The following is a 19,764-nucleotide window of genomic DNA, read 5'->3' as shown; positions in this document are numbered from 1 at the left end:
GCAGGTCCAGCAGCACCTTTTAATCCCCGCATGTTCCCTTTGGGATCTCTCCACTGCAGAGGCAGCTCTTACCCTAGAACAGCCCTTGGGAAGCAGCAAGGGGAGAGGGGAGGCTGTTTATCCAGCTTAGTCATCCCTGTGTTATTACATCAACTCCCCACACTCCAAAATTAGGAGTCAGGCTCGTAGAAGACGTGCGATTGGCATTAAATTCCTGAGAGCAGAAACTGAAAGCAAATGGGAAGAACAAAAAAAGCAAATGGGAAGAACAAACGGGGCAATGAGCTCCCCACAGATGTCCCCGTGCCCAAGCCCTGGTGAGATGTTTCTCAAGGTCTTCTTTGCTGAGAATGAAGCAGATTTTACTGTACTTGCATGGCTCTGGAAATGAAGGCTTGAGGGAGGTGACAGTGCAAGGAGCAGGAGGTGGCAGCATGACACCTGCTGGGAGCAGCTCGCTCAGGTGGCAGCACCAGGGAGCTTTCTGCCCAGCCTTGGCTTTGGCCTCAGCACCCAAAGACGCCTCCACAGGGGACAGGGGTGGCTGCACGCACACCATTCGCCCCTAAGTGATGCCAGCAGCCAGCACTGGGGCTTCTGCTCTTCTTCCTCGCTGGAGTTTCATCCTCCCTGTGCCGTGTATCTCCCCCAGGTGGGACACGAGCCACTTCAAGAGGATGGGAGGAGTCCAGCGAGGCAGCTACACCATCCACCCTGAGTTTTGCTCAGAGGTTTACTCTGCCCAGGAGTGCTGAAGACCAAAGGTGGGCTTTCAATAAAACCACTTTGGGCAAACTGCTCCTGTCAGCTCCTTTCCTACAGCCTTGGGACGGTCACTGGAAAGGGGACCTGGGATAAAATCCAGCAGCCGCTGCCTTGGGGACAAATGGAACAAATCTTGGGGGCCGGTGCCCAAACCAAACCACGCAGGAGAAGCTCTGGGAGTGCAGTGACTGCACCAGAAGGAGAAGCAGCCCACCAGGACCCCCGGCACGGGGCTAAGCGAGGAGTGGGGGTATGACAGTAATGACTGCATGCCATTAATGAAGGCGTGGGGTTAATTAGCGAAGACCTGGGAGCTCCTGCACCCCCGGCACCCCCTGCCTCACAGCCACCCGCTGCGCCCCAGCCGGGCCAGGGGGGGACTGGGGACGACTGGAGGGGACTGGTGGCGACTGGAGGGGACTGGTGGCGATCGGGGAGGGCCAGGGGGGGCCGGGCCAGGGCGGAGCGAGCTCCCCGGTTCCGCCCAGCCCCGGAACCGCTGCGGGAGGCGGTGTGCTCGGCGGCCGGAGCCCGGCCATGGCCCGGGGCTGCGGGTAAGTGCCGCGGCCCCTTGGGGCTGGGGAGGGGGTGCCGAGGGGTTCCCGGGGCTGGGGTCTTGGGGTGCCCCCTGGGCAGGTTTGGGGTGCGCACCCCCAGGCAGCGGGGTGTCCCTGGTCGGGGTGCGGTCCTTTCGCCCTGCTAGGTGTAGGGGCTGCGCCCCGATCCCCCTGCTTCTTGCAGGGTGCGGGGAGGGGGTCTGCCGCCCCGAAAGGGCTGCCCGAACCCCGGCTCCAGCCACAGGTTGGGCTCCGAGGGTCTTTGGGACAGCCCGGCCACCAGCCCCTGCCATGGGTGGTGGTGGCGAGCAGCGGAGGTGCCCCAAGAGAGCCCCTGGACACCTTTCTCCTTCCCCTTTCCCTCTTGGGCTGCGTGGGCACCGTGGGCGATGCCCAGCGGGACGGGCACCGCAGCCCTGCAGCGGGTGAGATGTGAGGCTCGCATCGGACCCAGGCACGCAGGAGCTGCCAGCAGGTGTTTTAACAGCTTGGCACTCGCGTTTGGCCCAAGGCTGGCCAGCATCACTGGTGCTGTCGGATACGGGCAGAAATTTCGGTGCTCATCGCCTGCTGCTCGCGCTGGAGCTGGAGGCACCTGGGGGTTTCGCAAGGGTTGGAAAATTGCGGAGGCTGTGCCAGGGGCTGCCCCTGGGTTCCCGTTTCTTGCTGGTATCACCTTGTGGTGCTCGGGTGTTGGGGTGAGCTCGGGTTTCAGCCAGCCTCAGCGCCCGGGAGTGCTCCCAAAAGGGCACAGGAGTGCTCCCAAAAGGACGGATCTGCTCCTTCAGCCTGGGGTGGGAGCACGGCTCCGTGGCCACCTTGGCATGGAGTCACCAGTGAGGGTCTGAGCTATCATGTGCCATGGGGGAGATGTGGAACCGAATGTGTCCGGAGGGCAGGGCATGGGACAGGGGACAGGAGTCATGGTGGTGGCGCTTGGGTCGGGTTTGGGGGGCAAAGCAGGGCTGAGGCACTGGGGAGGTGCTCTCACTGCAGCCAGGCACAAGCAGTATGCTGGGGGAATGTCCCCTGCCAGGGCACTTCTAGCCCTGGCCACTCACTGTGTTTTAAAGCCTGTCCTGCATGAGAGATCGCTTTTTGCAATTGCACTTGGAAGGATTTCAGGGCAAGTTTGTTTAATTCGCCTTTCCTACGCATGTGAGCTGGAGAGTTCAGCAGCTTGGAGAAATTTGGTCACCATGAGCATGACCTGAGGCATTGCAGGGGCAAGTTTTAGGCACCTACTGTGGGCATTGCAAACGTGTGCAGAGCTAAACTGAAAAACCAGCTTACTGGAACTTCGTCTCACTAATCAGTGCACATTAAAGAGCAAGGAAAGATGACGTGAAGAGAGAATTGTCAGGTGTATTCAATCTTAAGACATCTGCCACCAGAATTGTCTCACTGTGGGCCTTTTTGCATTGCAGTCATGGTCAAACACCCGATGAGGTGTTCAGAGGGGTTTGGAGCATCACTCGGTGCAGGCAGCGTGAAGGAACAAAAGTGGGCTGCGAAGTGCCAGTTCCTGCAGTACAGGTGGAAGTATTTAATGTTCAGCAGAGGGAACAGTGCAGCCTCAAATCTGTCTCTGCACACCATGCGAGTCCTAGCAGCATTTCTGCAGTCCATGGATGAGCTCTATATTCACATATTTGGAGTTTATCCTCTGGGTGCTCGGTGCTGCTTGATCCTGGCTTAGGAACCAGCCAGCAGCAGCAGGGTTGGTTGTTTCCTTTTGCTCAAAGCAGCTCCATTACGGTGCTGAATCATAGCTGTGCTTAGACTTTTTTTGGGAGGAATAATAATAATTTGGTATGGGAGCAGTGTGAGTTTTTTGCTTTCTGCTTCTTAAAAGCCTCTGAATGCAGGTGGGACAAGTGTTTCCCCTCCCTTCCCACTCCTGCCGCAGGAAGGTGAGTCCTGAGCCTGAATCCCAAGGCTCTGGGATAAAAGCCGACACCCCACTCGTGCCAGCAGCACCCTTCGTGCTCTCTCCTTGCTGCTGTGACGCCTGCAGCAGCCACCACAGCAGGAGGGCTGGCTGCATGCGATTCCGTCACAGTGCCCGAGAAAACACGCCGGTGACACGCCGGTGACGTGCCGGTCCCCTCCTCCTGCCCGCAGGCACGTGCTGCTCACAGCCTGCCCAGGGCACAGCCAGCTCCGTGCCCTGAAACCTCCCGGTGCTGTGGGGAGGACAGAGAGATGCAGCAGCATGGATTTTTGATGTGCTTAAAATACATCTGCAGCAGAGCCGGGTACTCCCGGGAGGCGATGGACAGGTAGGTGCCGGCACCGTGCCCCGTGTCCCCGGCGGGATGAGCTGTCTGTACCCGACAGCCAGGCGTGGTGGGGAATTTTCTGCTGTGTATTGGCAGGGAGGTGGCATCCCAAAAGCAGGGAAGCAGCTGTCGCTTTGCAGGAGGCAAAGTGACCCCCCTGTCCTGGCCTGTCCCCCAGCCCTTCAGACCAGGCAGCGTTGGGCCCTGCTGTGACCTGGAGCAGCTGTGCCACCCCCTTGCTGGTGCTGCCCTGTGTACCCCATGTGTCCCCCTGCCCCCCTGTCTCCTTTCTGATTCCTCAAATAGAAAATAAACCCACAGAAGGATTTGTTCATCCCAGCCCCTTTTAGACTTGGGCTGCAAAGTCCCTTTAGCAAGTCACAAGGGCTGTGCACTCAGAGGCTTCTTTTGTTCCTGTAGATGCTTTGCAGAGAAGTCATTTCCCCCTTTTGCCATCCTAATTCCCTGCTCTTTTAGGGGCTGGAAACGTCTGGCAGTGAATTCTGCAGTGTTTCATCTGCTTGACCCCTGCCAAGACATTTGGAGAGGTGGCAGCACCTTGCACCACCTGACAGTTTCCTGACATCCTGGCTTGGGAAATCGGTGCAGGCACCAGCACAGTTTGGGTCTGACCCTGCTGGGGCGATAGGGACCCGTTAGTTGTTAGTGACCATTTTTAAACCAGTGACCTCATTACGAAGGTTCCGGGGTTAGTGGTGCTGTGGGTCTCGCAGCCCGCGTTTAGCAGCGGTATTGGTAAAAATAGAACCGGTCGAAAAATGAATTTTTATTTTTACTCTGTAAAGTGTGTCCTGCTAGGGTGTTTTGCTTTCATCGCAGATCAAGGCAAGGCGACTGGCTGCTTCCATGGAAAGGGAAGAAAAAGCTTTGTTTTTGGGTCAGCTGGGAAGCTTCGTCGCAGCAAGCTGCAAGCACGCTGCTTGGCTTTGCCGCCCTCCCTGCCCGTTTTCTTTTTTTAGAGGAGCTGGAGGTCACCGCAATGTCGCCTTGGAGCAAAATAACAAGTTTGCATTCCAAAATATGTTGAAACAGCCGTGGCGTGTGCAGGCAATTCTCCGCGTGCGAGATGGTGGGCGTTATCTCGGGGGAGCGTAGAAGACTTACCTTTGGTCTGGGACAGGGACAGGGACAGGTCACGGGATGGTGAGCTGCAAATTTTGTTAACAAAGCAAAACCAAGGAGGTCTGGGCCAGCTACAGAGCAAGCTCCTGCTGGCCCCCAGCTGCAAACATTTCTCACAGCCTGCTTGGCAGAGCTGTGCCCAAAGAGGTGACATCCAGACCTCAAGGTCCATCCTGGAGGAGGTGACATCTGACACAGCCCATCAGCCCCATGCACCAAAAGGGGTTTAATCCTACCTCAGCCATGCTCTCGGCTGTCCCACCCCATGGACAGCTGCTGCGTTTACAGGGTTTGTGCTGCTAAAGCTCTCCCAGAGGCTCAACAAATTTGCCCCCACCATGAGTGCCTGAAACGGCTCGAGTTGCAGCCTGCACCAGTGCTTGAGGTCTGGGCACTTTGCGTGGTGCAGTGCTGCATTTTTGGGTGCTGCTGATTGCACGTGTTGGTGAATACCATCCTCTGTGGTGGGACGGTGCAGGATGGTGCTCTGCCTCCATGCAGGGCTGCCCGAGCCCTTCCTCCACCAAGCCGCAGAGGTTGGCTCAGCCTTTGTACTGGATGGGTGCCCTAGCATCCATCGTGTGTCTGTTTGGGTGTGCCAGACACAAGGACAGCCTGGACCCACAGACTGAGTTAAGTCTGCTGGCTCGGACACCCAGGTTGTGAACAGCTCCAAGGCAGAATGGGGCCGAAAACCTTTCCTACCAACTGCATTGGTTCGCTCCTGAGTGGCAGCAGTGGTGCCAGCTCCTTCGCGTACATCACAAATTCCAGCCCGTGGAGGGGGAAAAAGAAACTGCCTAAAAATAGAGCGGATTCAAAGTAGTTCATAAATAATAAACCAGCCTCCTGAAAGGGGGATGGAAATCCAGCAAGTCCCTGGAGCAGGGGGCTGCTTTGTTGCTCTCAGTTTTAAGTGGAGATGAGGAGGGGGCCATCTCCACCATGGCAGGATCAGCCGTATCTGAGGCTTAAAATCCTAGATGAAATCTAGGAGAGACAAAGCCATTTATTTCCCTTTTCTCATCCAACATGACAGCTTTCAAAAATCCTCTTCCCTGAATAATTTGCCAGTTCTGCTCAGTGGGTGGCTGCATTTTGTTTTCTCCCCCCTCGAGCTTCCCGGCCCCAAGATAACACACGTACAAGGCACACACTTGTCTCTGATAGCAGGAGCTCTGTCACTGGCATCCCAAAAATTCCCAGTGCAGAGAGGGAGGGAGCTCATCTGGGCTAAGCATATGCTTTTAAATGCCTGGAAACACCCAGCCACTTGCACTGGCCCCGTGTGTGTTGTTGTGGTGCTGGCACACCCACACGGACCCTCTCACCTCCCACGGGTGTCCATGCTGGTGGAGATGGGTGGCAGGGAAGCAGCTCCAATTTGGGCATCACAGTGTCCCCACAGCGTCACTTGGCTGTGCTAGTTGTGTCAAAAACCCTTCTGTGAACCTTCCCAGCACCATCCCCACTTCTGTCCCCTCTAAACACCGAGGAGTGTTGCTGGAGGAGGATGAAGGTGTAATGCCAACGCAGGATCTCCCACAACCGCCTTTACTGCCTGATTTTGCTGGCAGCTGGGCTCCTGCTGGGGGGCGAGGGTCCCCTTCCCCTCCTGTGGTCAGGACGTGGCCCTGGGTGACACGGGCAGGGTGACTGGAGCTGCTCCTGGCCGATGAGTGAGGGCTCAGTGGGACTTGGCCGCGGGACAGGTCGTTTAGCTCTACCCACTGCCTGCTCAGGCTAATCGCTTCCTAATGCCGCCGTAATCCCATTTAAAGCGACTGGCAGCCCAGAAGGTTACAGACACCCAGCAGAAGGTGACGTGGCCTGGCCGGCGCTCATCCTGCCTGCCTGCATCCCGTCCCTGCAGCCCCTGCCCCAGACGTCCCCCGTGTCCCTGCTGGGCTCTCTCTGACCCCACGTCTCTGCCCAGCAGTGGCTCTCTCAGGGATGGGGTGCGGGCAGCCTGCTCTGTTCTGAGCCTTCCTCCTTCTGACAGCAAGGCTGCGAGACCTGGCCCAAGAGCTGCTTCAACATGAACAACAGACGCTGTGTAGTTTGCAGAGCCTGTGCCCCGTTGCTGCAGTGCAACCCTTCGGGATCACACCTGGGCAGCTCTGTGGAGGGGAACAGGGGTTTGGGTGATGCTCAGGTCCCCCTAATCCCCCACAAGCAGCCAGGCTGCTCTGCTGCTAGCCTGGGGCCATTTTATCTGGAAGGAGCCAGGAGATGGTGTTTAGTCCTGCCCTTGCCCACACCAAGCCCACAAGAGAGCCCAGCATCCTGCTGGGCTGAGGCAGACATCGTCAGCTCTGCGGCTCCTCTCCACCCCTGCTCCTTCTCTGCCTGGTTTTGCTCCTCGCTCCCCGGTGTCCTCACTTCACTTTTCGCCTCTGAACCCACAGCGTTGTGCTTGGCCGAGCCTGTCAAGCCCGCAGCCAAGGGGAAGCCATGCGGCTCCTGGCTCTGCAAGCAGCCTCCTTCCCCGGGGCCATGAAAGGGGGAGCGGGACGGAGCCGAAAAGCTGCCGTGCTCTGCTGTGGCTCTTACTGCCCTGGGTGCTGCCCTCCGTGGGGTTCAGGTTGGGGACCCCAAATGTTGGCTTGGGGGTGTCTTGGGGCCCTGTCTGCAGTGTCCCAACCCAATACCAGGGAGGCATGGGGAGCTGCTGAAATCGAGATGGCAAAGAGGGGACAAGAGATCCCTTGATTCGGAGGTTCTTCTGAGATGATTTATATCCTCTTTTTCAGAGACAGGCACTCCAGGGCTCGGTGGAGGTGAGAACTCTCAGTTTTCTTCTCTTGAGAAGCCCGGGCTGGCTGCAAAGACATCTTTCTTCCCACTCCTCTGCAAAAGAGTGCTAGTGAAAACAGGGCACCATGTACACCTTCCTGCCCGAAAACTTCACACCAGTGAAGCAGAAGCCCTCGAAGGAGCTGAGGCCCATGCTGGGGGCCGTCACGCTGGGCCTCGTCCTGTTCATCGCTGCGGTGGTGGCCTGGTGCTACTACACAGTGTCCCTGCGCAAGGCGGAGCGGCTGAAGACGGAGCTGATGGACCTGCGGGCGGACGGCTTCGTCATCAGGAACCAGCACGGGGAGGTGGTGTTCCGCCTGGCCTTCCGCTCGGGGAGCCTGGACCTGGAGTCGTGCTCCAAGGAGGGCGAGATCCTGAGCTGCACGCGCTCGCACCGCGGGCCGCTCAACTTCTTCATCCAGACGGTGAAGCCCAAGGACACGGTGATGTGCTACCGCGTGCGCTGGGAGGAGCTGGCGGCCGGCCCGGCGGTGGAGCACACCATGTTCTGGGAGGACGCCCACTGGTACGGGGGCTCGGAGATGAGCACCCAACACTGGCCCATCCGCCTGGCCGGCTACCAGGAGCCCGTGCCCTACGTGACCAGCGACGTCTACTCCTTCCGCGACAGCTTTGGCGGCATCCTGGAGCGCTACTGGCTGTCCTCCAAGGCGGCGGCCATCAAGATCAACGACTCGGTGCCCTTCCACCTGGGCTTCAACGCCACCGAGCGCACCCTCTTCTTCCAGGCCCGCTACAAGGACTCGCCCTACAAGCCCCCGCCAGGCCAGCAGCCCTTCCCCGAGCTGAGCTACCGCGTGTGCGTGGGCTCCGACGTCACCTCCATCCACAAGTACATGGTGCGCAGGTACTTCAACAAGCCCTCCAAGATCCCCGCCGAGAACGCCTTCCGCTACCCCATCTGGTCCACCTGGGCACTCTACAAGAATGATATCGACCAGGATAAACTCTTGAGATTTGCTGAAAAAATTAAGAAGTACCGTTTTAATTGCAGCCACATTGAGATCGATGACATGTACACACAGGCCTATGGGGATTTTGACTTTGACCCCGTCAAGTTCCCCAATGTAACAGAGATGTTTGCAAAACTGAGAGAGGATGGCTTTAAGGTCACCTTGTGGACTCACCCTTTTATAAACTACAATTCCTCGAACTTTGGTGTGGGGATTGAGCGTCAGCTGTTCATCAAGGAGCCATCGGGGCGGCTGCCGGCCATGGTGGAGTGGTGGAACGGCATCGGGGCCATCCTGGACTTCACCAACCCGGCGGCCCGGGACTGGTTCCAGAGCCACCTGCGCCAGCTCCGCCACAAGTACGGCATCTCCTCCTTCAAGTTCGATGCAGGTGAGACCAGCTACCTGCCCAAGCAGTTCAGCACCTTCCGGCCACTCTCGGACCCCAGCATCTGGTCACGGCGCTACACGGAGATGGCCATCCCCTTCTACGAGCTGGCGGAGGTGCGGGTGGGCTACCAGTCGCAGAACATCTCCTGCTTCTTCCGCATCATTGACCGCGACTCCGTGTGGGGCTACGAGCTTGGCCTCAAGTCCCTCATCCCCACGGTGCTCACCATCAGCATGTTGGGGTACCCCTTTATTTCTGCTGACATGATTGGGGGGAATTTCTTCCCAAATAAGACAGATGGTGCAGTTGAGATCCCGGACCGTGAGCTGTACGTGCGGTGGCTGGAGCTCTCAGCCTTCATGCCCTCCATGCAGTTCTCCATCCCACCCTGGTTCTATGACAAGCAGGTGGTGGAGATCGCACAGAAATTCACCGAGCTCCACGAGTCGCTGGTGGCCCCGCTGCTGCTGGAGCTGGCCGGGGAAGTCACCGACACGGGCGACCCCATCATCCGGCCCATCTGGTGGATCTCACCCCGCGATGAGGCCACCCACAGGATCGACTCGCAGTTCCTCATCGGGGACACCCTGATGGTGGCACCCGTCCTGGAGATGGGCAAGCAGGAGCGCGACGTCTACCTGCCGGCGGGCAAGTGGCGCAGCTACAAGGGGGAGTTGTTTGAGAAGACGCCCGTGCTGCTCACCGACTATCCCGTTGACTTGGACGAAGTTGCCTATTTCCTCTGGGTTTCGTAACAGCTCCTCCATCAGCTTTGGGATAACCATGCCTTACACTAGAACTTTGTAACAAATAATAATTCTAATTGCACATTTCATTTGGGTCTGGGATTGCCGAAGGGAATTAAATAGACTTTATTGTCCTTGGGTTTTTTTGTTATTTGGAGAGGTGTGATCTGATTTTTTTGTTTGTTTAATTTGGGGCAGGTGGGATGCTCTGTTTGGGTTACAGTAGGCAGAATTTTCTCTGTATAGGTGAGGAAAAAGTTGTCACGCAGTCAAAGCTAATACTTTTTTGGTTCCCAAGGATTTCAGGAGGGGAAGGTTGGTTAGTGCCTTGTGGGAGCGTTTCTTGTCCCATGGGTGCACCCAGCACTGGCATGAGGGTGTGTGATGTGGGAGGGTTGCTACAGCACAGCCTGCCTTAAGTTTTCTAATATGGCAAATATATTTAAAATGACTTTTTTAAGAGCAGCAAACAAGCTAGATTATATATATATATACACATATACAGATTCATTTTCCCCCCTTTATTTTGGCACTGGACTAACTCTTGCCCCATGCTCCCCTTTTCCCGGGTACCAGGCAGGCCAGGTTACTCGCATGACATGCCGGTATTTCAGCTGTACGAACTGCACATCACTTGCTGGAGCAGCTGCATCTCCCCTCCTCATTCATCTAACGCCTGCTGCAAGACTCTTCCCTGTGTGTTTTGCCTCGGGTGTCAACACTGCCTCTTCTAGAGCAGCGCCGTCCCTACCAGTGTGCCCAATCACTCTTTTTAACACATTTATGGTCCTGTTCTGTTACGCGATAGTCCTGCAGATATCATCTTTTTTTATTATTATTTTTTTAAGGACAGATGAGCTTTCAGGTTTGTTGCTGGCAGAAGGGCTGCCTGAAGCAAAGCAGATCTCCAGGGGTCCGTGTGCTGCTTCCCTGGGAACAGCGGGTTCCCGCAAGCGGCACGCGTTGTGGATGGATGCGATGTTTTGCTGCTAGCCGGCTTGCCGGTGGGTGGAAAACACCGGCTTTTGCACTGATGGTTTTGTGCCAGTGGGTGTTCTCGCTGCACCCAAGGAAATGTTCTCATGTACCATGGAATTAAGCTAATAGCCATCTTCATCTCGGGTTGGAGCTGAGAGATGTTGTTGTTGTGTAGGGCTTTTTGGTGCAGCCCTCCTCTCTCTCCCGGAGATGCAGGGGTCTTCTTCAGAGTTTGGGCTTGCTGTTGGAGGCTTCTGGAGAGGATGCGGGGTGACGTGTTCCTGCACCCCCAATTCCCATTACTAGGATGGGCAAGACCTCAGCTCAGGTCACTCCCATGTCCTCAGAGGACATTTTCTCTGCATTTCTGCCCCTCCTTTTTCCGGATGCTTTTCCAGCTTTCCCTTTCAGTTTTGTGGGGGAGGAAGCACTTAGAGAGACACGGGCAGCCTCTGCCCCAAGAAACCACTAGCCTACTAGCAGGATTGCAGTCTGGCAGCTCTGCTCCCCAGGGCAGGACTTTCCTGGCCTTGCCCCAGCTGCCGGCACCCCTCAGCCCATTAATTTTTAACAAGTTTGCACAGGATTGAGCTGTGTTAGCTGGAAAGGCTCAAGGCAAGGGGAGTACAGCAGCTGCAGGTTTTCTTATGAGATTGCATCCAGGCACGAGTCCGCCACCCAGGGAGATGGAACAGTATTTGGGGCAGGGTTTGGTACCTGTGATGGTCTTTCTCCAAGCCCATCTCCTGCTCTGGGCTTGCAGGAGGAAGCAAAGGAGCTGTACCTTGTGAGGAGCTTGTGGTGGTGCCCAGGAGTAAACTCAGGTGCTTGAGGCAGTATCTAAAGTGCTTTTATGGTTAGGAAGGAAGGGAGAAATTTTAATTTGATGGACTCCTTCCTCCTAGATCCTCAAAAGCCACCTGGACATGGCCCTGGACAACCTGCTCGGGGTGGCCCTGCTTGAGCAGGGGTTGGACCAGAAGGTCCCAGAGGACCCTTCCAACCTCAACTCCTCTGTGAGTCTCTGACTCTGGAACTGACCCTGAGGTCTGGCTGGATCTGACCTGTGTAATTTGGTGGTTTGGCCTCAAAACGAGACAGGTCCCTGCCCAGTGGGAGCACAAGTATGTCGCAGGCTCAGCTGTGGAGAGCTCAGGTTTGCTCCCTGGCCGCAGTGCAAGTGGCAGTGCTTTTCCAAGCTACAGACACTCGCTGGCCAGGAGCTAATCAGTTCTCTCGTTAGGATCCTTTTGTTGTGAACATGATGGGAGTGACTGGATGAGTGCCTTGGTCCCTCACAGGGGTCAAGAAAACAAAAGTCCAGTGTGGCCAGACCCTAGCAGCTTTGTGCCAGGAAAGCACCAAATTCATCAGGGCGCTGTCAGGAAGGTCGTGGAGGAAAAGTCTCCACTAGACATGCCATTCTTCCCCTTCCCTCAAAGTAAAGAGTTTTATTGTTAGAGGTTTTTCTTAACTTGTTGTAAACGACCGAGATTATAAAGTATCCTTATTTTTCTAAATGCTGTGGTTAGGGTAAAGCTGGGAGGATGTAAGGGATGAAGCTGAGGAGCAGGTGGCTGCCCATATGGGAGGCTGTCCATGGCACCAAGTCTTCCCCACAATTTGGAGACAGGCTCAGCAGTGCTGCCTCAAGCTATCAGAAGCTTCTAGGTACCCTCTCCGTCACGCTTTTTACCAAAACCACTATTTCTAACACTGTGCTGTAGCCCTGCAGCCCAGCTGGAGCATCCCTAGCACCTCACAGACCACAAGCGCTCCGTGCACAGACACTTTGGGAACCTCCCCCTGGGGATATCTCTGGCTTACCCAAGGGTCGCTGTCCAAAACTAGTTTGACTCAGCCAAGGAAAAGCCCCAAAACGGGTCTTGGGGTTGGTTCAGCCTCTTCCAGTTGGCTCTGGCAGGTTGTGTCTGAGCAGCAGGTCGACGTGACGCCTGTGGGACTGGGTTTGGAAGCTCGTGCCGTTGTGTGTCGGCTGAATGGGTGCTTGGGCTTCACACGCCTTCCTGAGTCGGACCACAATGCCGGGGGGGTTGTTTTTAACCACTTTTCTAATTCTGAATTGTTATGAAAACAAGACTGTAACATCAATTGCCTTGATTGATATAAAACTTTGGAAAACAAAAAGAAGTTTAACGTGTCTGTCTATATGTGGGGCCAGTGTTTCAGGCAGATCTGGGGCTTTTTTCACCCCAGGCTTTACTGAAATTAGAACTGAGGCTGCTGGTTTATTTAAAACTTGTGGTCTGAAGCTTTGATGTGTGTTTTGAAGGGAGGGGCTGCCTACAACCACAACCACCCTCCTGCAGCACGGGCTGGGATGCGTCACAAATCACCCTCCCTGGCATCCCCATGGCAGGGGAAGCGCTGTGGCTTGGGGCTGGCCTAGAAAAGGTGACTCACGTCCAGGTGGCTCCTGCTGCTGCATCAGACCAGTTGTGACACCCTTTCTGCTGATTCTTTCCCCAAAAGTGCCCCTCAATGCCAGCCTGGGGGGTAGCTGGTCCATGCTGACACAGAAGACACATGGTTCGAAACTGTGTGCAGGAGGACAAGGCTGCTTGCAGCTTCCCACAGAGGCTCCAGAAATTCACCTGGGGCACTGCCTGTCCCTGCTGTCCCCAGGTCCCCTTCCCACGCTGCTCTGGCAGGGTAGAGGGGTGGTGTGGATGGTTTTGGCCATGGGAGCACCAGAAACAGCTCATGAAACTTACACGACTCGGCTGATGGGATGAGGGGGACTTTGATTTGCTGCTTTTGCAGCAGAAGGCATTTTCCCAATTCTTTGCCTTCTTCCCTGTGTGCAAGCAGCATCCATGCAGCAGGCTCATGCTCACCCATGGGAGGTGAAGCTGGTGCTTCTGGAGACCTGGGACAGGCTGGAGCTGCCTTCCAGCACCTGCAGCAGTCCTCAGTAATGCACAAGTCCTCTCTGGAGTTGCTGGGATTAGAGTTGGATTGCTGTTGTTTTTTCTGATATTTTTGGGTGGGTGTTTTTGCATCCTCCTGAGAGCTGGAGCTGTGTCCAAGAAGGATGCATGGAGCTTACATGGGATCTGTACTATAATGGGTCCCAGCAAAATGGGAGCTGTACCCCACCAATCACGGGGTGATGCCAAACCACACATTAGGCAGGGCTCAAAAATACATCCAGGGCTGTGCATTGCATGGTGAGGGGTGTTCATGGCCACATCCAGACCAAGAGAGGCTACAGCCAAAGCCCAGCTCATTTCAAACCAGGTTGCAGAGGTGCCCACGGGTGCCAGTGGGGCAGTGACTGCTGAGCCACGGGGTCCTGGCTGGGAGCAGGTCCAGCCCTGCCTGAGATCACAGCTTTCATTAAAAGTAAGAGAAAAAAAATGGCAAAAACTGCACACGTCTGGGAAGAGCCATGGTGAAAGGACAAGCTGACAGCAACAGATCCCCTTCGGGCATGCAGCCAGTCTGGCAACCTTAGGGAAAAACAACCTCTTCCATCAAAACAACCTCTTCCATCACAGGCAGTCCTGGAGTCCAGGAAAGCCATAATGCTGGTCTGGGCCATGCAAAATCCTGCAGCCAAGTAGAGAAAGGCAGGGACTGGTTTTTTTTTGTTTGCTTTTAATACATTTACTTTTTTGCCAATGGGGATCGGTGATTTGTAGCTCAGTGATAATCAAAGATTAAGGATAATAACCACCCCCCTCCAAAAAAACATAAAGACAGCCTGGAGTGAGCAATATTCCCACGTCACCAGCCCCTCCAGCAAGCACAGCACTTGCTCCAAGCTGGGATTGCTAAAATACAACCGTGACTAAAGCTCAGCAAGGCAAACCAGATGTTCCTCCAGCAGTGTGAAGGCCCGCCAGGGAGAGGCAGAGGGGAGAGAGCAGGCAGGGATGGAGATTTGGGGAGGGATTTTTGCAGCCACATGGACTTGACCTCTCCTTTCCCCAGGGGGATCTGCTAGGATCAGGCAGCCTGTATCATCCCCAGTGGGTGCAGAAGGTCTTGGAGATGCATTTCCCCCCCCAGCCTGTGATGCAGGAGGACAGCAGAGCCATGACCATGCACACAGATCATGAGGTAGAGATGATGGGGCTGGCTCCTCACCCCCACCAGCCTGGGCACCAGCAGGCTTTGTGTGAGTACCACATGCAGCCTCAGCTTTTTAGAAAGCTTTTTTCCTGCTGAAGCAACAGCCAAGGAGCTTTGTTGGGGCCCACTGGGACACTTTGGTCCCCAGGGGGAGGAAAGCAATGACCCCAAACATCACCATGACACTGAGCAGTCATCACCCCTTCACACCCCTGGATTGAGGGAGGTTTGGTGGGTTGTCCCTCCCCACCTCCACACTGTCAACATCACTGGGGCTGAGGCTGCTTTCTCACCTTGCTTTCAAGGACATCTACAAACCATCCTGGCTTGTCCTTTCCTGTGCAGCTGTGGCCACGTAGGGTCCTTGCACCATAATGGACCCTCTGGTTGGACTGCGTAGACTGAGCACCAAACTAGTTCTGGAGTGACCATGATGCAATCAAGCCCCCATGTACTCATAATATGGACCAGCTCTGGGGCAACCCCTAAAGAAGGGGTTTTTCTCCTGGTTTGAGACCTGCACAGTTTTACCTCCCAGGTGCCACCAGCAGCCTGCTGGAGGCAAAGAAGGAATCAATCTCTTGCTTTGGGAAGAGGCATCACAGCCCAGAGAACTCAGAATTCTCCTAAACTCCTCAGTCACATCACCTTCAAACTTCTCTTAGTTTAGAAATGGGGAAGATTGGACCAAGACTGGAGAACATTTCAGAGCCAGCTCACTTTTCCCAAACCCACAGGTGCTGTTGAGATGCTGTCACCCAGGAGAAGTCATGTCCCGGGGCAGAAGCATGCCAACTGATGGACATCAGCACAGCTGGTGGCATGGGAGGACATTTTCCATGGGGAAACTGATGCAGGAGGGCACTTGGGCTAGTATGTTATTTATCCGAGCTCTCTCAGGAGGACAATTTAAAGTCCTCCCTGGGATCTCTGTGGTGGACAAATTGCACCCTTGCTCCCAAATACGGACCCAAACCATGAATGGATCTCATTAGTGGTCCTCACCCATGCATGACTTGCTGCTAGGTTTTAATCTTGACTGTCAGTGAGATCTCACCACATGCTTACAGGCTTGGCTGACTCCACACCAGGGACATGTTTCTCAATACTTTCTTCCATTAAAAGTGTGTGTGTGGGGGGGAAAGTTTGCCAAACTGTTAGCAAGTGCTAAAGCTTCTTTTTGCTTCCTTGGACAAATCAGTTCATGGGAAATACAAACTCTCCTTGCTATACTGCATCAGCACCCATCTGATGTACAGGCTGAAAATTTGGTGCTGCTCTCTTTAGATTAATCACAGATTGTTTTCTGATATTTGTAGTTTAAGAAAATACTCTGCTCCAACGGCTTCCTTCACTAAGCAAATGAAAAATACAAAAATCTAAGGAGAAGGGCTGCATTACCACTGGGTAACAATGGAGTCCATCTAATTATCATTATTCTATATAAAAAGTAAGTGTGCATGGCATTTCTTGATGGGAAGAGATTAGGAGTGGAGAATCTGTTTCTATACATTGTATTAGTCATACTACAACAGCCAAGACATTCATCCAATACATTTTAATAAGTTATTCTACACCAATTGACACACTAAATAAAGGTCATAGTATTTTCTTTGAGTTCATGCTAATGTATTTCTACTTCAAAAGCTATAAAAATTCCCAGGCCAATAAAGTCATGGGTTCATTAATTCCTGAGACCATGGCAAAGCTGATGGAGGAGATGTTATGAAATCCGATGGAAATAGGCAACTTCGTCCAAGTCAACGGGATAGTCGGTGAGCAGCATGGGCGTCTTCTCAAACAACTCCCCCTTGTAGCTGCGCCACTTGCCCGCCGGCAGGTAGACGTCACGCTCCTGCTTGCCCATCTCCAGGACGGGTGCCACCATGAGGGTGTCCCCGATGAGGAACTGCGAGTCGATCCTGTGGGTGGCCTCGTCGCGGGGCGAGATCCACCAGATGGGCCGGATGATGGGGTCGCCCGTGTCGGTGACTTCCCCGGCCAGCTCCAGCAGCAGCGGGGCCACCAGCGACTCGTGGAGCTCGGTGAATTTCTGTGCGATCTCCACCACCTGCTTGTCGTAGAGCCAGGGTGGGATGGAGAACTGCATGGAGGGCATGAAGGCCGACAGCTCCAGCCACCGCACGTACAGCTCACGGTCCGGGATCTCAACTGCACCATCTGTCTTATTTGGGAGGAAGTTTCCTCCAATCATATCTGGCAGCACAAAAGGGTACCCCAACATGCTGATGGTGAGCACCGTGGGGATGAGCGACTTGAGGCCGAGCTCGTAGCCCCACACGGAGTCGCGGTCAATGATGCGGAAGAAGCAGGAGATGTTCTGCGACTGGTAGCCCACCCGCACCTCCGCCAGCTCATAGAAGGGGATGGCCATCTCCGTGTAGCGCCGCGACCAGATGCTGGGGTCTGAGAGTGGCCGGAAGGTGCTGAACTGCTTGGGCAGGTAGCTGGTCTCACCTGCATCGAACTTGAAGGAGGAGATGCCGTACTTGTGGCGGAGCTGGCGCAGGTGGCTCTGGAACCAGTCCCGGGCTGCCGGGTTGGTGAAGTCCAGGATGGCCCCGATGCCGTTCCACCACTCCACCATGGCCGGCAGCCGCCCCGACGGCTCCTTGATGAACAGCTGACGCTCAATCCCCACACCAAAGTTTGAGGAATCTGTGTGTATGAAAGGGTGAATCCACAGTGTAAATTTAAAGCCATCCTCTCTCAGTTTTGCAAACATCTCCGTTACATTGGGGAACTTGACGGGGTCAAAGTCAAAGTCCCCGTAGGCTTGTGTATACATGTCATCGATCTCAATGTGGCTGCAATTAAAATTGTACTTCTTTATGTTTATTGCAAAATCCAAGACTTTATCCTGGTTGATATCTTTTTTGTAGAGTGCCCAGGTGGACCAGATGGGGTAGCGGAAGGCGTTCTCAGCGGGGATCTTGGAGGGCTTGTTGAAGTACCTGCGCACCATGTACTTGTGGATGGAGGTGACGTCGGAGCCCACGCACACGCGGTAGCTCAGCTCGGGGAAGGGCTGCTGGCCCGGCGGGGGCTTGTAGGGCGAGTCCTTGTAGCGGGCCTGGAAGAAGAGGGTGCGCTCGGTGGCGTTGAAGCCCAGGTGGAAGGGCACTGAGTCGTTGATCTTGATGGCCACCGCCTTGGAGGACAGCCAGTAGCGCTCCAGGATGCCGCCAAAGCTGTCGCGGAAGGAGTAGACGTCGCTGGTCACGTAGGGCACGGGCTCCTGGTAGCCGGCCAGGCGGATGGGCCAGTGCTGGGTGCTCATCTCCGAGCCCCCGTACCAGTGGGCGTCCTCCCAGAACATGGTGTGCTCCACCGCCGGGCCGGCCGCCAGCTCCTCCCAGCGCACGCGGTAGCACATCACCGTGTCCTTGGGCTTCACCGTCTGGATGAAGAAGTTGAGCGGCCCGCGGTGCGAGCGCGTGCAGCTCAGGATCTCGCCCTCCTTGGAGCACGACTCCAGGTCCAGGCTCCCCGAGCGGAAGGCCAGGCGGAACACCACCTCCCCGTGCTGGTTCCTGATGACGAAGCCGTCCGCCCGCAGGTCCATCAGCTCCGTCTTCAGCCGCTCCGCCTTGCGCAGGGACACCGTGTAGTAGCACCAGGCCACCACCGCGGCGATGAACAGGACGAGGCCCAGCGTGACGGCCCCCAGCATGGGCCTCAGCTCCTTCGAGGGCTTCTGCTTCACGGAGCTTTTGGGCAAATGCGTTTCTTTGACATCTCCCTTTTGAGCGTTTCCATGTTTTTCTGTTCGGTGAGTAATCTGACTTTCCATGACTCCTTTGTAATATCTGGTTAGATACTTCGCTTTTTTTTTTTTTTTTTTTTCTTTTTCTTGTTGAAAGAAAAGCCCGGATACAATGTGAAAGTGATCACAATCTTCTTTCCAAAGCCTGGCCACTCACACCTGCAGCATCATTTTTTGAAACAGAGGGTTATAAACAGTGAAAAAAGCAATAAAATCTTCTGAACAGCCCTAGATCCTCCTGGATCTGTCTCTGCAGCTCTGGATTGCTCTGCTCTGTGCTGCTGCAGCCTGATCTCTGGAAGCTGAGCTGAGCTTTTTTGGAGCAGGGCAGTGCCAGGATTCCTGTGACTGTCCTTTGGCTGCAGCTGCGCTGTGTCCTGCTGGAACACAGAGCAGAACGGGGCCAGGGAGAGGGGCTGGCACCTGGTGACTCAGGCAATTTGGTCAGGATTTTGTTGTTTTTATATCAATTTTTTGCCCTGATAGATTTCCCTACCTGTCCATGTCTTCTGTGCATTGAATGCAGGTAAGCGAAATGCTGTGCCAAAGTGTCCAGCCTCTGCAGCAGTTCCCACCACCCCTGGGGATGCAGCCCGGTGAGCAGAAGTTTTATCTCCCTGCACTTTGCTCTTTTCCTGAGCTGCAGCAGGGACACGGGGACGTGGGCACACACGGGCTTTGGGGCTGCCAGCTGCCTGCACTGCACTGCGTCATGGTGCTCGCCAGAGCCCTTCTTTCTCCATGATGTCTTGCACCGGCTGGGGAAAAGAAGGATGTTTCCCTCCATCCAGTTCTCCATTTATTTTTGTCCTAATTCAAGTCCTGTAACTCCCAAGATGCACATCTGTCCTACATCAGGCCAGAGGCTACGCTGCAACGGGGGTGGAAGATATTTAGGCACAGGGTTTGGAGTTAGGCTGTTAAACTGGAATTGTTGCAAGACCAAGAGCACGTTAAAGCAGACATCCCTGTTTTGCTGGGAAATGCACAGCACTGCCGTACACATCCCAGCTGCATCGTGAGCTGGAAAGTCCGCCAGTGCAGTGCAGCTCCTAGCACCTGAAAGAGCATCCAGTGCCAACAAAAACGGCAGAAAATGGAGCAGGCAGCATGAGGCAATGGGGCTGACCCTGTCTGGGATCTGTGTGGTCTGATGCATCTCCAAGACCCCAAGTTTGCAGGAGCAGCCTGCGTGGAGGGGAAGAAAAAAGAAGTACTTCTTGCTCAGCCCAGCCATGCCCAGC

At 55.1% G+C, this 19,764-nt stretch overlaps 2 protein-coding genes across 3 annotated transcripts; one reads left to right on the top strand and one right to left on the bottom strand.

Annotated features, from left to right (window-relative positions):
• The first annotated feature begins 1,170 nt into the window (after positions 1 to 1,170).
• LOC137848244 (myogenesis-regulating glycosidase-like) lies at positions 1,171 to 12,786 on the top strand. 2 transcript variants are annotated; one of them, XM_068667248.1, is made up of 3 exons: positions 1,274 to 1,319; positions 3,447 to 3,604; positions 7,501 to 12,786. In XM_068667248.1, the coding sequence occupies exon 3, from the start codon at positions 7,630 to 7,632 to the stop codon at positions 9,664 to 9,666; it is 2,037 nt and encodes a 678-aa protein (XP_068523349.1). In that variant the 5' UTR covers positions 1,274 to 1,319; positions 3,447 to 3,604; positions 7,501 to 7,629; the 3' UTR covers positions 9,667 to 12,786. The 2 variants fall into 2 exon arrangements, with proteins under 2 accessions (XP_068523348.1, XP_068523349.1); XM_068667247.1 differs by lacking the exon at positions 3,447 to 3,604 and having other exon boundaries at positions 1,171 to 1,319.
• A 3,490-nt stretch (positions 12,787 to 16,276) lies between these two features.
• On the bottom strand, positions 16,277 to 19,255 carry LOC137848243 (myogenesis-regulating glycosidase-like). Its single transcript, XM_068667245.1, has one exon. It carries the CDS (start codon positions 18,545 to 18,547, stop codon positions 16,457 to 16,459), a length of 2,091 nt encoding a protein of 696 aa, XP_068523346.1. The 5' UTR covers positions 18,548 to 19,255; the 3' UTR covers positions 16,277 to 16,456.
• Between the last annotated feature and the right edge of the window lie 509 nt (positions 19,256 to 19,764).

This window comes from Anas acuta, chromosome Z (genome assembly GCF_963932015.1).
Source record: "Anas acuta chromosome Z, bAnaAcu1.1, whole genome shotgun sequence".
NCBI classification, from domain to species: Eukaryota; Metazoa; Chordata; class Aves; order Anseriformes; family Anatidae; genus Anas; species Anas acuta.
This window is presented reverse-complemented; position numbering and strand designations above follow the sequence as displayed.

Coding starts and splice junctions, on each gene's coding strand:
- LOC137848244 (XM_068667247.1), top strand. CDS start 7,630: ATGTACACCTTCCTGCCCGAAAACTTCACACCAGTGAAGCAGAAGCCC.
- LOC137848243 (XM_068667245.1), bottom strand. CDS start 18,547: ATGGAAAGTCAGATTACTCACCGAACAGAAAAACATGGAAACGCTCAA.